Here is a 14,415-nt window from a genome sequence, read left to right as displayed (position 1 = left end):
TGTTATATGTCTCCGGTTTTGTTCTATTTTTAAGTTAAAAGCCTGCGAACCACACACACAAAACAAAGTAAACAGAATGCTCTCTAAGTTTTCCTCAAATCTGTCAAGTTGTAATTGGAACAAACATATTACAACCATAATTTTGCTAAGTGCAGTCAGTCAGACTGTTTTTAAAACTTGCGCACAGACGAGATTTGATTTTTCGACACGTGTCCATACCTGTATATATCTTAAAAATCTTACTGTTGTGTCAGTATGTTTTGCTACACACATGTTTATGTTTAAATCATTTTATGTGTTCCCAACTTTGCACCTCACTTCTTAAAATTCTTTACCCCTGTGTTTGATTTTGTCAGATTCTGAGATATATGTTACTGTAAATTCTCAAAACCTTGACATTTGCTAAATTCCTGAACATTTCAGTACATTTGTACATTTCCTGATTCACTCGGGGATTTTACAATTTTCCTAAAATCCACAATTGTCTTCCGTCTCCAGGTGTGAGGCATTTGTTGGAAATGTTCAACAAGAAACGACTTGACCTACTGCTAAAGCATGACGTCCTCGATGTTCTGCAGAAAGGTCTTCATGGAGCAGAAAACGATCGTGAAATCGAAGGTAATTTGTGTACTAAATTTACTTTTGTATTACTTAGACGTGTAAACCAGTGCATGTCCAAATAGCATATCGTCCATCTATTTATGATGAAGCCTTCTCACACAGATAATGGGTGAGGCCGAGGCTGATGTATTTTGATTCCTCAAAGAAACACATGCAGCAAGGACAATAACAAGTAGCAATTGCAGTTCAAGTATTATGTTGCACAGGAACTCATGGCAAATGTAGTCGCCTAAGTAAGCACATAAGTTGTTGCATCTTTTTCTTGCTTTCTTTCTTTCTTTGACCGTGTGTCGACGTCATTAGTTTTCTTCCCTTTTTCTTCAGTAAACTATTTTTCCCGTATAGCACATCACAATGTTTGTTCACATTTGTATGCAGTGTGCATATACTGCCTGTGGCTACTGAGTTTCAACAAGGATTGCCTCAACAAAATGGCTGCCAAGCAGGTTATGTGGCAGAAAGAGATCAGGAAAGCAAAAGATTCTACCACCTGCAAACGAGACCAAGACAAGGCAGATGAGATTCTAGAACACATCAAGAAACACCTTGACCACGAACGACAAAAGAAAGCAAAAAGTAAGCCCTGAAATCCCCCCAGTATTTAAGCCTTCTTTGATTAGTGTATTAGGTAGATAATCTGGTATATTCATTGGAAGAGGTTTCCTTTCATTCGTTTTGCTGTTGTTTTTTGTTTGGAAAAATAGCGTAAGTCGCCATGAAACGTGTATATGATATCATTATAACACAGAAACGCATGACATATTTCACAAACACAGTTGCAATGAACTGACGTTGGTTCCTGGTGATGATGCGTTTTGCATACTCGTATCTCTCTCTTTCCTTCTCTGAATAAAACGTTAGGTCATTAAGAATGTGATTCAACTTATTTTTTATATGTCTAGTAATAATTACCAATGTCTTGACAGAAAAGCAAAAAGTACCGGATGCAAACCTCGGCCACGTCATGCTCTCATACAACTGGGGAAGCCAGCCCATTGTGACGCAAATCCGTGACTTCCTAAAGGCAGAGGTAATTAAGTTTAAGTCATGACAGTCCATTGCAGCTTGTGCTGAAGAACAAAAAACGTAATTAATTTTTAATTTTCTGATCTATTATAAATTAGTTAGATAATGACAAATTATTTGGAAGAGTTAAATCCCCCTTCTTAAGACCTCCAAAATCTGAGAAAATCAGGTTTTGAAATAGAGGTAGTCTTAAAATGGAAGTTGCTTTACAGAGAATATAAACAGAAAATCTGGTAAATATGACCACAACTTTATAGTCATGCAATTGATGCTTTCCATAACAACAGGGACACATTACACTATTTCTTGTCATATTCCTTGTGACGTATTATTGTGTATGTATCAGCGTGTGCTAGCAGTCAATCTGTAGACGGGCGCAGTGGCGTGCTGGTAAGACGTCGGCCTCCTAATCGGGAGGTCGTGAGTTCGAATCCCGGTCGCTGCCGCCTGGTGAGTTAAGAGTGGATATTTTTCCGATCTCCCAGGTCAAGTTATGTGCAGACCTGCTGATGACTTAACCCCCTTCGTGTGCACACGCAAGCACAAGACCCAGTGCGCACGGAAAAGATCATGTAACCGATGTCAGAGTTCGGTGGGTTATAGAAACACGAAAATATCCAGCATGTCCCCGTCCCCCTTTTTGAAATCGGCGTATGCTGCCTGAATGGCGGGGTAAAAACGGCCATACACGTACAAATCCACTCGTGCTAAAAACATGAGTGAACGTGGGAGTCTAAGCCCATGAACGAAGAAGAAGAAGAAGAAGTCTATCTGTTTCTGATTTTCTTCTTCAAGTCCACTCCTGTTCCTCCAAACTGATGTTTTGCTCTAATCTGCAAATTGCAGGGAATAAACACGTGGATGGACATTCCTAACATGACTGATAAGAAAGACTTGCTGACTCAGCGAATGGCAGATGCGGTAGAGGGCGCAGCGATCGTTATCATCGGAGTCACCGAGAAATACTTTAACAGCAGGAATTGCAAATACGGTATACTATTGAGATAGTGCATGCAAAATATCAATTTTTTTGTTATTTCTAATCAGTTTAGCAGTATTATTGACAATTAAATGACAGAATAAGTTAAGTAGAGGAAGCTGCAACGGTATTACTGTCCGCGTCACCAAGAAATACTTTCATAGCTGAAATTGCAAACACGGTATATTCTTGAGACAGTGCATGCAAAATATCAATATTTTTGTTATTTCTAATCAGTTTAGCAGCATCATTGACAATTAAATGACAGAATAAGTTAAGTAGAGGAAGCTACAACGTTTTTTTTTCCTGGAGTCACCGAGAAATACTTTCATAACTGGAATTGCTAATGGGGTGAAGTCTGAAGGCAACGCATGCAGAATTTCATAAATGTTATTTCTAATCCAACATTACAGTACAACTAACAATCAAATGGCAGAGACAGCCGATGGCAAAGCTATCATTGGTGTCATTAACAAATACTTAGCCAGAATTGCAAATACAGTAAAGTGTGACATGTGGAGACGACTGACAATAATGTTTTTCATTTGATGGAAACATGCATGCACTGAGTATTCACCTGTACTCATCTATATTGTTCATTTACTCAGGTTTTTTCTCCAATCAGTCAGTCAATCATCCTACCATCCAGTCATTTGCTTATTTGACCATCCACTGTTTCATCTGTTTATTTTTTTTATTCATTCATGTATCAGTTAATTAGTCTTTTTGACGGGACAGGTGTTTTCACGGTTAGTTAGTTAGTTAGCTGTTGCTTTTCGGGTCCAGCGGACCATAATAGGCCAAATCAGGACCCCTGTTTTCACGGTAAAACTATTGTTTGTGAATAGTGAAACTGAGGTACTTTAGTTCAAAACGTTTATAAGTTCTTTTAAGGGATTCAATTTTAAACAAATGTGTGACAAAAGCTGTCCACACAATTAACACATTGAGCAGCTTTTTGCATGAATTAATTTGCTGTCGTTTTCAGAGGCAAACTACGCCCATCAAGAGGAAAAACCTCTACTGTTCCTAAAACTCCAGAAAAATTACAGGCCTAAAGGTTGGCTTGGATTTATTCAGAGCACCGAATTGTTCTTCGATTTCACCAAAGAAGGTACCGGTTGTTTCGACAAAAAAAGCCAGGAACTTCTTAAATATATTCGACAAATCTTAAAGGTACCTGCCTCATCAAAGACGCCAGATGCAAAAGAAAACACAGGAACTTCAAAGAAAGTGGTAACGGTGGAGCATCAGACACCCTTGACAGCAGGCAGTGGTGCAACAGAAGCTGGACCGTCTTCGTCTGAAACGGACCACGCCATGGCCAAAAACCAATCCGACAAGGAACCGCAACAGGAACAGAGGAATAAGAATCAGAATAAAAGATCTGATGAAGAGACAACAGGGGAAGTAAAAGAAGGAACGGCGCCTGTCACTGTGGATCAAAACGTTCACGAGGAAATAGATGAGTTCAGCTCACCGGTAAATGAAGAATACAAAAGAAAAAGTGACGCAGGTGTAAAGAACAAAAGAGAGAAACACAAACTTGGCGAACATTCAAACAGAGATCAGGACAAGTTGAATCTTGGTTCTGAACAAGACGGGGATGGCGAGGAAGCTGGAGAGAGAAACAGAGTAATCAATGCAGCCGAATCAAATACTGAACAAAGTGCAGAGAGAAACAGAGTAATAAATGCAGCCGAATCAAATACTGAACAAAGTAACGAGGAAAAAGAAGAGTCTGAAACGAATGCATCCGAAGGAGACGAACAAGGTCAAGAGTTGTCAAGAAAAAAGCAGGACAAAGAACAGAACAGAACAAAGATGGGCGACATAGCAACAGAATTCGAAACCAAAGAGAAGAAAGGAGATCTGCACACAGAAGAAGACGAAGAGGATGAGAATGAAGAAGTTGATGCCCGTTTACAAGACAGGGAAGAGAGAGAAACAAATGATGAAAATATTCAAGCTGGAGAGAGTAATATTCAGAAGAAGATATCATCACTGTCGTCAACAAGCCGCAGTTCATCTGAAGGGGAATCTCCTCGTGAGGAGAACCAATCACGAACGCAGAGAGAGGGTAGACGTCAGCACAGGAGTAAATCAAAGGATACAGTAAGTAAAAATTACAACTTTAAATTCAAGGAATCCAGTTTCTTATGTACAAATAAAACTTATAGGAAATCACTGAAGAAAACTAGTTCAGAATGCTATCTTTGTACAGTAAAACCTTCTGTTTTCAGATTTTAATTTTGAGATGTATCTCTTTTAGAAATTATTTCTGTAAATATTGTATGTGACTAATGTATGTGATTGTCTGTACTTTAATACATATCTATCACGCTCTTATCACTGAAAGCAATAGTATAGATCGAAACAATACTCGTCAAAACGTACTGGATGATTGTCCACTTCGTTCCTCTGAACATACGAAGTACGTTCAATGTTGAATTGGCTATGGGTGAGCTTGTTTGCTGAACTCAATAACTCTGCAATACCTTGTCCTAGAACTATATTTGGATGTAAAATGTCATGCGTTCGATCAATGCATCCGATGAAGTAGCAAACATTGCTTACGGTATTCTCAATGGAACACCTTTTTTCAACAGGGTCGAGTCTGTTCAGAATGCAAAAGACCATACCCGAGACATGGAAAAGAACGTGCTGACAAACCAGCCGAGAAACCTGATGGCTCAAAGTCAAGGAGAAAAAGAGCTCGGAGAAAGAAGGATCGCTCACCAGCGATATCTGACGACTCACCCGATCACTCACCATCGCGGAACGACAAACATTCCACAACTCGCAGAAGAAAGAATCATTCGCACGCCTCGTCCGACGGCTCACCAAGGCACTCACTATCTCACCGCTCACCTCGTTCAGCTCGCAGAAAGAAGGATAGCTCAACAGTTTCATCAGATAACTCATCGTCGACTTCATCGTCATCGCAAAACGATGGACATCCCTCAAGTCGCAGAAGGTGGGTTCGCTTAGAAGCCGTGTCCAGCAACTCATCTGATGACTCACCATCACGAAACGATAGACACCCGGCAGCTCGGAAAAGGAAGGATCGGAATCGCTCACAAGCCATGTCTAGTGGGTCATCTGGTCGCTCACCATCGAGAAGTGAAAGACCTCGAAAAGATGGGGGTGAGCAGTTACTGGTATCAGATGACGAAAGAGCCACTGGATTGTCGTCATCCGTGAATGGAAGACAAACACACGGGAACGCTTCACAACAGGTAGCTTGCTACTTTATCTATATCATTCATATCTGTTTGTTTTACGAATACATGTAAATATAGCTTAAAAGCTTAAGAGAGAGAGAGAGAGAGAGAGAGAGAGAGAGAGAGAGAGAGAGAGAGAGAGAGAGAGAGAGAGAGAGAGATATTGGGATACAAATGAAGGAGACAATTCTTTTTCTCACTTACAGTTACAAAGACGCCAGGGAACTGGTGGGACACCTGGTATTCTTGGACGCAGCTCCACAGCTATAATCAGTGGGTCTCTCAGACGTCCATATACCATGCGAGATGGGGGGAATGCTGGCAGACGCACCCTTACGGTAATCGTTAATTATTAGGAAGAAGGAAATAGTGAGAAGACAAAATACATTTTGAATCGTAAATTGTTAACAAAGTAGAGAGAAGATCAAGTCGCAGCATAATACAAACTTTGTCAATAGCTCGCTCGATCGGTAGCGGGTCTCGCTTAACAACCGGTACTTTTGGAACAACTTAGTTGCTGTTGTTTATAGCGAGGATATGCGCGTTTTTAAATATCGACTGTTTTGTTTGTTTGTTTGTTTTTCACAATAAACATATTACAGAATGAACAAGGCATTTGTTTGATAGTAATTCACATGGAGGTGGGTTTTTTTCTTAGGCAAAACAAAGGAAAGGTATCCACCCGCCCAAGAGGTCATCATCTCTGGCCGTCAGGCAAAGTCTAAAAGACCGCCTCCGAGAATTTGGACTGAAAAGGTAAAGTTGATAACATCTCCGGCAGTCGGTATTATAGCCCCTGTTTCGTTTACATTGCACTCCATACATATTTAGTATTTGTACTTAGGGAAATGCTAATAATGTTACCTGTTTTCCTTCAAATGTGGCGACGGCTATATCTCTGGCAGGCCATATTGTGCTACTATTGCACTGCACTAATATATACATAATTATCAGTCTTTGTTCTTGGAAAATGTTAATCAATTCATTGTCCCTGTTTTTCTGAACATAGCTGGAAAGGCACTAACGTATGAGCTGATATGCTGTATTCTGTTTTATGTCTTCCATTGTAGGTGTTTATTTTGCACTTGAAATAGAGTTCCTGTATCCCTGAATCATAAATTGACTCTTGATTATTTGATTGATTCTTCAAAGTTCTTGGAATCATCATTCGACGAACCAGCACGGTTGGCCTAGTAGTAAGGCGTCCGCCCCGTGATCGGGAGGTCGTGGGTTCGAACCCCGGCCGGGTCATACCTCAGACTTTAAAATTGGCAATCTAGTGGCTGCTCCGCCTGGCGTCTGGCATTATGGGGTTAGTGCTAGGACTGGTTGGTCCGGTGTCAGAATAATGTGACTGGGTGAGACATGAAGCCTGTGCTGCGACTTCTGTCTTGTGTGTGGCGCACGTTATATGTCAAAGCAGCACCGCCCTGATATGGCCCTTCGTGGTCGGCTGGGCGTAAAGCAAACAAACAAACAAACAAACAAATAGAATTCCTGTATCCCTGAATCATAAATTGAATCTTGATTATTTGATTGATTCTGTAAAGTTCTTGGAATCATCATTCGACGTTGATCTGTACAGGTGTTCTGTTGTTCTTGTGTTTTTTCCCGGCAGGGATTTAACGTTCGTTGGCATCAGATTCCAATTGGTTTTATTTTCTGTTTTATTTACAGCAAAGAGCTGGACTGTTTAAGCGAGAAAGATCTGCGGTTCCTCCTGCGTTTGAAATCTGAGGTGGGCAAAGCAAACTATCTACACGTTTTCACCAAAATCTGTGTTCTTGATAAAGACCGGAAGACCAGCTTCGTTGAAACTTAGAGTATCATGTCTATGTCATATGGTTCCGTTTTTGGTCAGGTCTTTTCTATATATTTTGAGCAGGGCAGGACCGGAATTAGTTTTTTTTCATGAGGTATGGCTCTTGGTGTTGAGTATTTCGTGTGTACCTTTTCGATAACAATTGTTAATCTGCCCTTGGTTCAAATCCTTATTCTCAATTTGTTGCCATGTGAAGCTAAGTCTTTTTTTAATTGTGACAGGGGAGGCTACCGCTCCTTTCACAGCAGACTATGCACCCGTCGGAGTTGTTGGCCTTTAAATGTCAACACCGGTGTATTGTAGAATTCTGTTTGTGATAGGGTCTGGTGGTTTCCGATTGTCTGTATGTTCATGGAAACCTTCGGGTTTGCATAACAGTTTTTATAGGGCTAAGAAATTAGCCCTAACATTTTTTTAATGAATACATTTTAAGAAGTAATCTTTGTCTCTAGTAACAGATTTAAAAGATTAGATTTGTTTCTTACAGGCACCAGAGATCTACTACAATACTTTGAGCAAAGATCTTCACCTTCACACGGTGTCAGAGGTGGCGAAATTCTCTGAGGCCATGCAGGGTGCAACACCTCAAGCTTCAGGGAGGAGCTTGACTGTTGTGCATTACACTTTCTGATCAAACTCTTGCGAAATGTTGACCAACGCATGGTTATACCGTTTCCGCCTACAGGCGGGGATCTGTATTCGCGATTTGCTAGGAAGAGGGGGGAAGGGGGAGTGTTGTGTGTGTGTGTGTCTGTCTCTGTCTGTCTGTGTGTGTTTTAATCCATGTCTTTTATTTTTGTTTGCTGAGATCCGTAACATGTGTTTGTTTTTCTCTGTGTCTTTTTAACTTTTGCGTTTTGCACTCGTATGTCATGCTTCCCCAGACGTGCACCTAGCTGCTATATTTTAGACTTTCTGCCAGTCAGCAGGACCACTGTGCATATCAACGTATAACTCAAGAGGATTAATTTAGCAAAAGAAACACATGTTTTGTGTGTGCTCTTTTGCTTTCTCTTTATGAACCCAGGTCCATACAGCCCGTTATCGCCCACCCATGCTTCCGTAGGGAGGCAGAAACCAGCTGATAGTCAATCCGTCCATATGTTTGAAATTAGTTGTATTGCAGGAGAACTGTTTTATTACAAGCGGGGAAAACACATCAAATGATTCAGTGTAAGCGCGTCGGTATTACAAAATCCTAAAAGGGAGTTTTATCCCTGAAATATATATTTGTTTTTATGAAAATGCAAATTGAGACGTCTTATTTTATTTTTTGTTTTGTTTACAAAGATGGTACGTGTACGTCTTTGTCTTATATATTTATACATCTTTACTAAGATAATCCTATTACAACTCGATAATCGTATAAAAGTATGAACGTTTTTATTTTTCAACGGTAATATGCTTGATCTTACAAAATTAGAAACGTTTTTTACATAGATTTTTATCCTAGAAAAATAAATATGTATTCACAAAGATAGCAGGACATTATTTGGTAATTATAATTTTTCAAAGATGGTTCGTTTTTTTATCTTACCACAAGAATTCGTGTGTTGGTTGTTTGCTAATTTCGTAATTTGCTGTGTTTTTTTGCTTTTGTTATTAATCGGAGCATCCTGAAATTAAGGTTGTTATAATTATCTAAACTTTGCAGCACCTTTAAACATATATGCATATTCATTGGTTACATTACTTTCTTTCCAATAATTTCTTGTATCATTACCTCAATACACCTTGCGATTTTTACTTTATAAACATAAACACAAGATATTTTAAAATCTTTTTTTCAATGAATGCTTACTGCAGGTGGTATTCCATCAGTGCGTTTTGCACTTGTCTACTTACGAGATAGTCCATCCGTGTATTTTGCACATTGTCGACTTAAAATATAGTCCATCCGTGTATTTGGCACTTGTCTACTTACGAGATAGTCCATCCGTGTATTTTGCACAGTCTACTTACAAGATAGTCCATCCGTGTATTTTGCACTTGTCTACTTACGAGATAGTCCATCCGTGTATTTTGCACTTGTCTACTTACGAGATAGTCCATCCGTGTATTTTGCACTTGTCTACTTACGTTCGCAAGAATGACACATAGTAACAATTCCCAATTCTTTTTTCATTGTGCTTGTGTGTTATTTGTGCATTCAATACTAATCTTATAACGGGCAAAGATGATGGCGATCGAGGCAGGGGGTGCTTTCCAAAATCTTTAGGCATGTGTGTTTGCTAGATTTTCAAAATGCCTTAGCGTATTGTTCCTTCTTACTGACATGCTCGTGTGCCGTGGAAAGTTATAAAGCAAGGAAGTACAAACTTTTGCAACGAAACAGCGAAAGCTGAAGATCTATCTCAAATCTAATTGCAGGATCCTGTTCAATTTCGTTTATATTTCTGTGTACGCTTGAGTCTGACTTCATAGAATGAAAAGCAAAGTGCGCTTTTTTAAAGGATTAGCAGAGACCTAGGCTTATATCTCTTTACGTCGGTCATATTAGATTGCTTTGATTACAATAAATGCAACGTAGCTATTACAATGACACGTGTGAGCGAGTGCAGAATCATTGTCGGCAGTGTTGATTTTGGGCTTTGTAGTAGGCCTATACAAGTCACATGTTTGCTTTGGAATCATTATACACGGACTATGTGTTGACGCCCTGTCAATCAATAAACGTTTTCGGTTCACAACTCGGTACGTTTGCTCTTGTTCAAGGAGCAAAGAAATAAAAAGATAGGAGAGAGAGAGTGTGTGTCTGTTTGTGTGCGTGTGTGTGTGTGCGTGTGTGTGTGTGTGTGTGTCAGTGTGTGTGTTTGTGCGCTCGTGTGTGTGTTGGTGTGTTACGACCTAAATGAGAACTAGTTCCTGTGTAGATCTCTCTCTCTACCCCTCTTTATCTCCTCTCTCTCTCTCTCTCTCTCTCTCTCTCTCTCTCTCTCTCTCTCTCTCTCTATCTTTCTCTCTCGCTCATTCTCCCTTTCTCTCTATCTCTGTCTATCTCTCATTCTCTCTCGCTCATGCTCTCTCTCTCGCTCTCTCTCTCTCTCTCTCTCTCTCTCTTTCTCTCTCTCTCTCTCTCTCTCTCTCTCTCTCTCTCTCTCTCTCTCTCTCTCTCTCTCTCTCTCTCTCTCTCTCTCTCTCTCTCTCTCTCTCTCTCTTTGACACCTTCGACATTCAGGTTCTTTATTTTAGCAACAGTTAACATTCGGCCACACTGTTTACTTTGGTATACTTATGTTCATGAGAAAGCCTGGACAGGTGGTAAACATTATCGTCAACGCAGACAGGACGGTGCCTTTAAGTTCGTTACCACCCGTTAACAACAACAAAAAAGTCGCGTAAGACGAAATTACTACATTTAGTCAAGCTGTCTAACTCACAGAATAAAACTGAACGCACTACAATTTTTCACCAAGACGAAGACAGGTTCGTCAATCCCCGCGAGAAGGAAATCGCTCACACTTTACGTGCAAAACGAAATGAAATTGACAAGCCAGGTCAGCGCAGTGGCGTATTGCGCTATGCAGGAAAGCGCGCTTTATTGTATTCTTTTTAACTTTCTGAGCTTGTTTTGAATACAACATATCATATAAATAATATATGTTTTTTTGAATCAGGCAATCATAAAGGATAAGATAAAATCATTTTTGGATCGATTTCGTAAATTTGAATCGTAGTATTAATTAACCTGTTTTCGTTAATTGTGATCATATTTTAAGAGTAAACACAACATAGGTATATATTTTCTAATTCAGAATTTGATGACGAATAGGATGCAATAAAGTTTGAATCTATTTGCGAAAATTTAATTTTAATGACAGCTTTAATGAGCAAACTCATCAATTAATATTTAAGTTTCCAAACTGAAATGCAATACTTAAGTCCGGCCTTCGTCGAAGACTGCTTGACCAAACTTTCAACAAAATTGGTTGAAAAATAAGAGCGTGACAGTGTCGCCTCAACATTCACAAAAATCCGGATATGACGTCATCAAAGACATTTATCAAAAAAATGAAAAACTATGGTGGGAATATTATACTCAGGAACTCTCATGTAAAATGTCATGAAGATCGGTCCGGTAGTTATCTCTGAATCGCCGTACACATACACACACACATACATACATACACCACGACCCTCAATGTTCCCTCTATGTTAAAACATTTAGTCAAAATTGGACTAAACGTTAAAAGAGACAGATATGCGTTTGATGATGATGATGATAATTAGTTTTAACGTCCTCTTAGAACCATTTGGCCTATCTTGGGACAGGTAGAGTTAATATGCTTTATGTGGGGACAAGACACTGGACAAACATGCAAACAGAGAACACATATGATCGTGTTATATATCTGGAGGTCTGTTGTTGCGATATTTCGAAATGGGGATGGAAGTAATGATTGTGTACGCGGAATGTGGTTGGACTGGAGCGGTTTTGTAGGCTTATTTGCTTTTTATGTATGTAGAATATGTTTGTATGTGTGGCTGAATAAGTTACAACCAAAAAAAATAAAAAAAATAAAAAAATAAAAATAAAAATAAAGATGCGTTTGAGTACAGATCTTTGTACTGAGACCGTTTCTTGTAAAACATAAAGTTATATGTCTATAAAGGCCATCCATTAAACTACCAAATGGAGCAAACTGATTGGTATCACATGAGGCAATAATCCGTACAATGGAACCTGCCACAAATACATCAAATTCACAAAAGCAAGATTTCTGCATTAAAAATCAACCCAAAAAATTGGAACACCTAAAACGGAACAAGTTTTGCATGTCTTTAGATTGAACAATCAAATGTGTATCCAAAACGGTCATTTTTCTTCGCCGAACTTGTCTAACAATGATGTTATGTCCTGCTGAACGGTGCATGTGTCATCTTATGAGAAGCAATAAAGGCATGTTGATGCTGTTTTAGAGGGTAATAAGACAAAACACAGTACATTTCAGAAACTCATCAACGCGTTGCCTAGTTCTTTTTTTTATGACGCGTAGCATAGTTTTTAGGAGGACCTATCCAACCTCTGCATGCACGCAATAAACAGCGGAAGTGATCCCTTTGTTGTTTTTCTTTGCATAAAATATAAATCAGACCAAGAGCTTCCCATCGTATCATTGTGATCTTCTTGTGGATTGTGAATATTGCATTAGAAGTTGGTGTAAACAGTTTTTACTCTTTGGGCCTGCAGAGTTCTATATTTAAGCCCTAGACGTTTTTTTCATAAAATTCGTATTAAGATCAACAGACTAACACAGTTTCAACGCTTCATATTTGAAGAATTTCGATTTTGTGGCATACCGGTGCCAGAGTGAGTATGGTGCCAAAGTGGTGGATGTATTGAAAGGCGATAAAGGTTTTATGTTTTTTACAATCAGTCAAGAGGGCGAAGGGGACGATTGTCATGCAGGGATTTCCAAATTTATTTTAGGGACAATTTGAGGGTGCGAAGCGTTCGAACATCTGAGGAGGGGAGGGGGGGGGGTCAGGGGGCATCCCCCCCCGGAAAATGTTGATAAAAACAAGGGAAATATAGGAATCTGGTGTAATCTGAGCAAAGAAACTTCCCCTAGTACACCTTCCAAAAAGTAAATTTAAGAAGACGAATTTGGATCAAATTAAGGCCAAATGACCAATCTGGTGTAATCTGAGTCAGCAAATTATCCAACTACTTTCCAAAACCGTCACTTAGAAGTCAAAGGCCGGCGCCTAGGGGGGTCCGGGGGCATGCTAAAGTAAAGCAAGGAAAATGTAGCAATCTGGTGCAATCTCAGTTTTTCTTTGTTTTCAAATGTATTTATTACTTCTTTTTTTCGTCTTCTTTTTTAGGCTGGGGGGGGGGGGGGTTCCGGAAACCCCGGAAACCCCCCCTGGAGCTGCCCCTGTCATGTACTCTTGTAATCTCTACGGCTACAAAGTTAACATGAAATGATCTCTAGGTGCTGGTTTCGTTTTCTTTCAATGCACACTCAAGTTACAAAGGCAGGGTGTTTCTGATGCACACTGCGATACAAACTTTTACTACGGAAAACATATTTTAATTAAAGGTACTTGATTCAACCAACACAGTTGATACAACAAAAGCGCATGAATATGTTAATTTCCTTACCCACAGTTCAAACAACCCTCCCCGAAGGGCATTATCTCCCTGCCTGCCCAGCCCCCCCCCCCCCCCTTTCTCCACCACCCTAAAGGCTCTCCCGCATTAATCCCTTACAGCAAGAACTGTACCTGCATTATCAGTTGATCAACATTGTCTGTGTCAGCACAAGTAGTATCGACCAGAAATGAGGAAAATGTAATTACATGACCCCGCATACAAACCATCCTTTGTCAAACGCATGTGCTGTGACTAAAGTATTACTACCACCACCACTAACCCCCCGACACCAAATCCACAAAAATAGAGAAAAAAACCGCTGTAGGGTGAATTGTGTTGTTGTTGAATACACAAGATCAGCACAAGAAATGCAAGCGACACGCAGTCGACAATCACACACCTTTTGAGTTAACGAAACCAAACATTTCTGGAGCTGAGAGCAGCAAAGTGACAACAAAAGGCATGACTTGGGATGCAAGCAACAGTGAGCTTACAGCCATTAGCACAGCTTTTGTGTTTACGACAGCAAAGTTATTGAGTGTACGACAGCAAAGCCATTGAGTTCTTACGACAGCAAATCTATTGAGTTTACGACAGCAAATCCATTGAGTTTACGACATTAACGCTATTAATGTTAGACAGC

At 39.8% G+C, this 14,415-nt stretch overlaps 1 protein-coding gene across 1 annotated transcript in view; it reads left to right on the top strand.

Annotated features, from left to right (window-relative positions):
• Window positions 1–9,762, top strand: part of LOC138979545 (myb-like protein X) — a 14,853-nt gene extending 5,091 nt beyond the window's left edge. The window contains exons 5-14 of the mRNA XM_070352259.1: window positions 499–618; window positions 1,000–1,197; window positions 1,548–1,651; window positions 2,494–2,638; window positions 3,615–4,741; window positions 5,236–5,865; window positions 6,057–6,188; window positions 6,509–6,606; window positions 7,528–7,588; window positions 8,160–9,762. Of these exons, the coding sequence (XP_070208360.1) occupies window positions 499–618; window positions 1,000–1,197; window positions 1,548–1,651; window positions 2,494–2,638; window positions 3,615–4,741; window positions 5,236–5,865; window positions 6,057–6,188; window positions 6,509–6,606; window positions 7,528–7,588; window positions 8,160–8,303 (2,759 nt within the window). The 3' untranslated portion in view covers window positions 8,304–9,762. The remainder of the gene's footprint in view (window positions 1–498; window positions 619–999; window positions 1,198–1,547; window positions 1,652–2,493; window positions 2,639–3,614; window positions 4,742–5,235; window positions 5,866–6,056; window positions 6,189–6,508; window positions 6,607–7,527; window positions 7,589–8,159) is intronic.
• The last annotated feature ends 4,653 nt before the right edge of the window (window positions 9,763–14,415 follow it).

Source organism: Littorina saxatilis, linkage group LG11, assembly GCF_037325665.1.
Source record: "Littorina saxatilis isolate snail1 linkage group LG11, US_GU_Lsax_2.0, whole genome shotgun sequence".
Lineage (NCBI taxonomy): Eukaryota > Metazoa > Mollusca > Gastropoda > Littorinimorpha > Littorinidae > Littorina > Littorina saxatilis.
The sequence above is the reverse complement of the archived record's forward strand: the minus strand, read 5'-3'. Positions and strand labels throughout refer to the sequence as shown.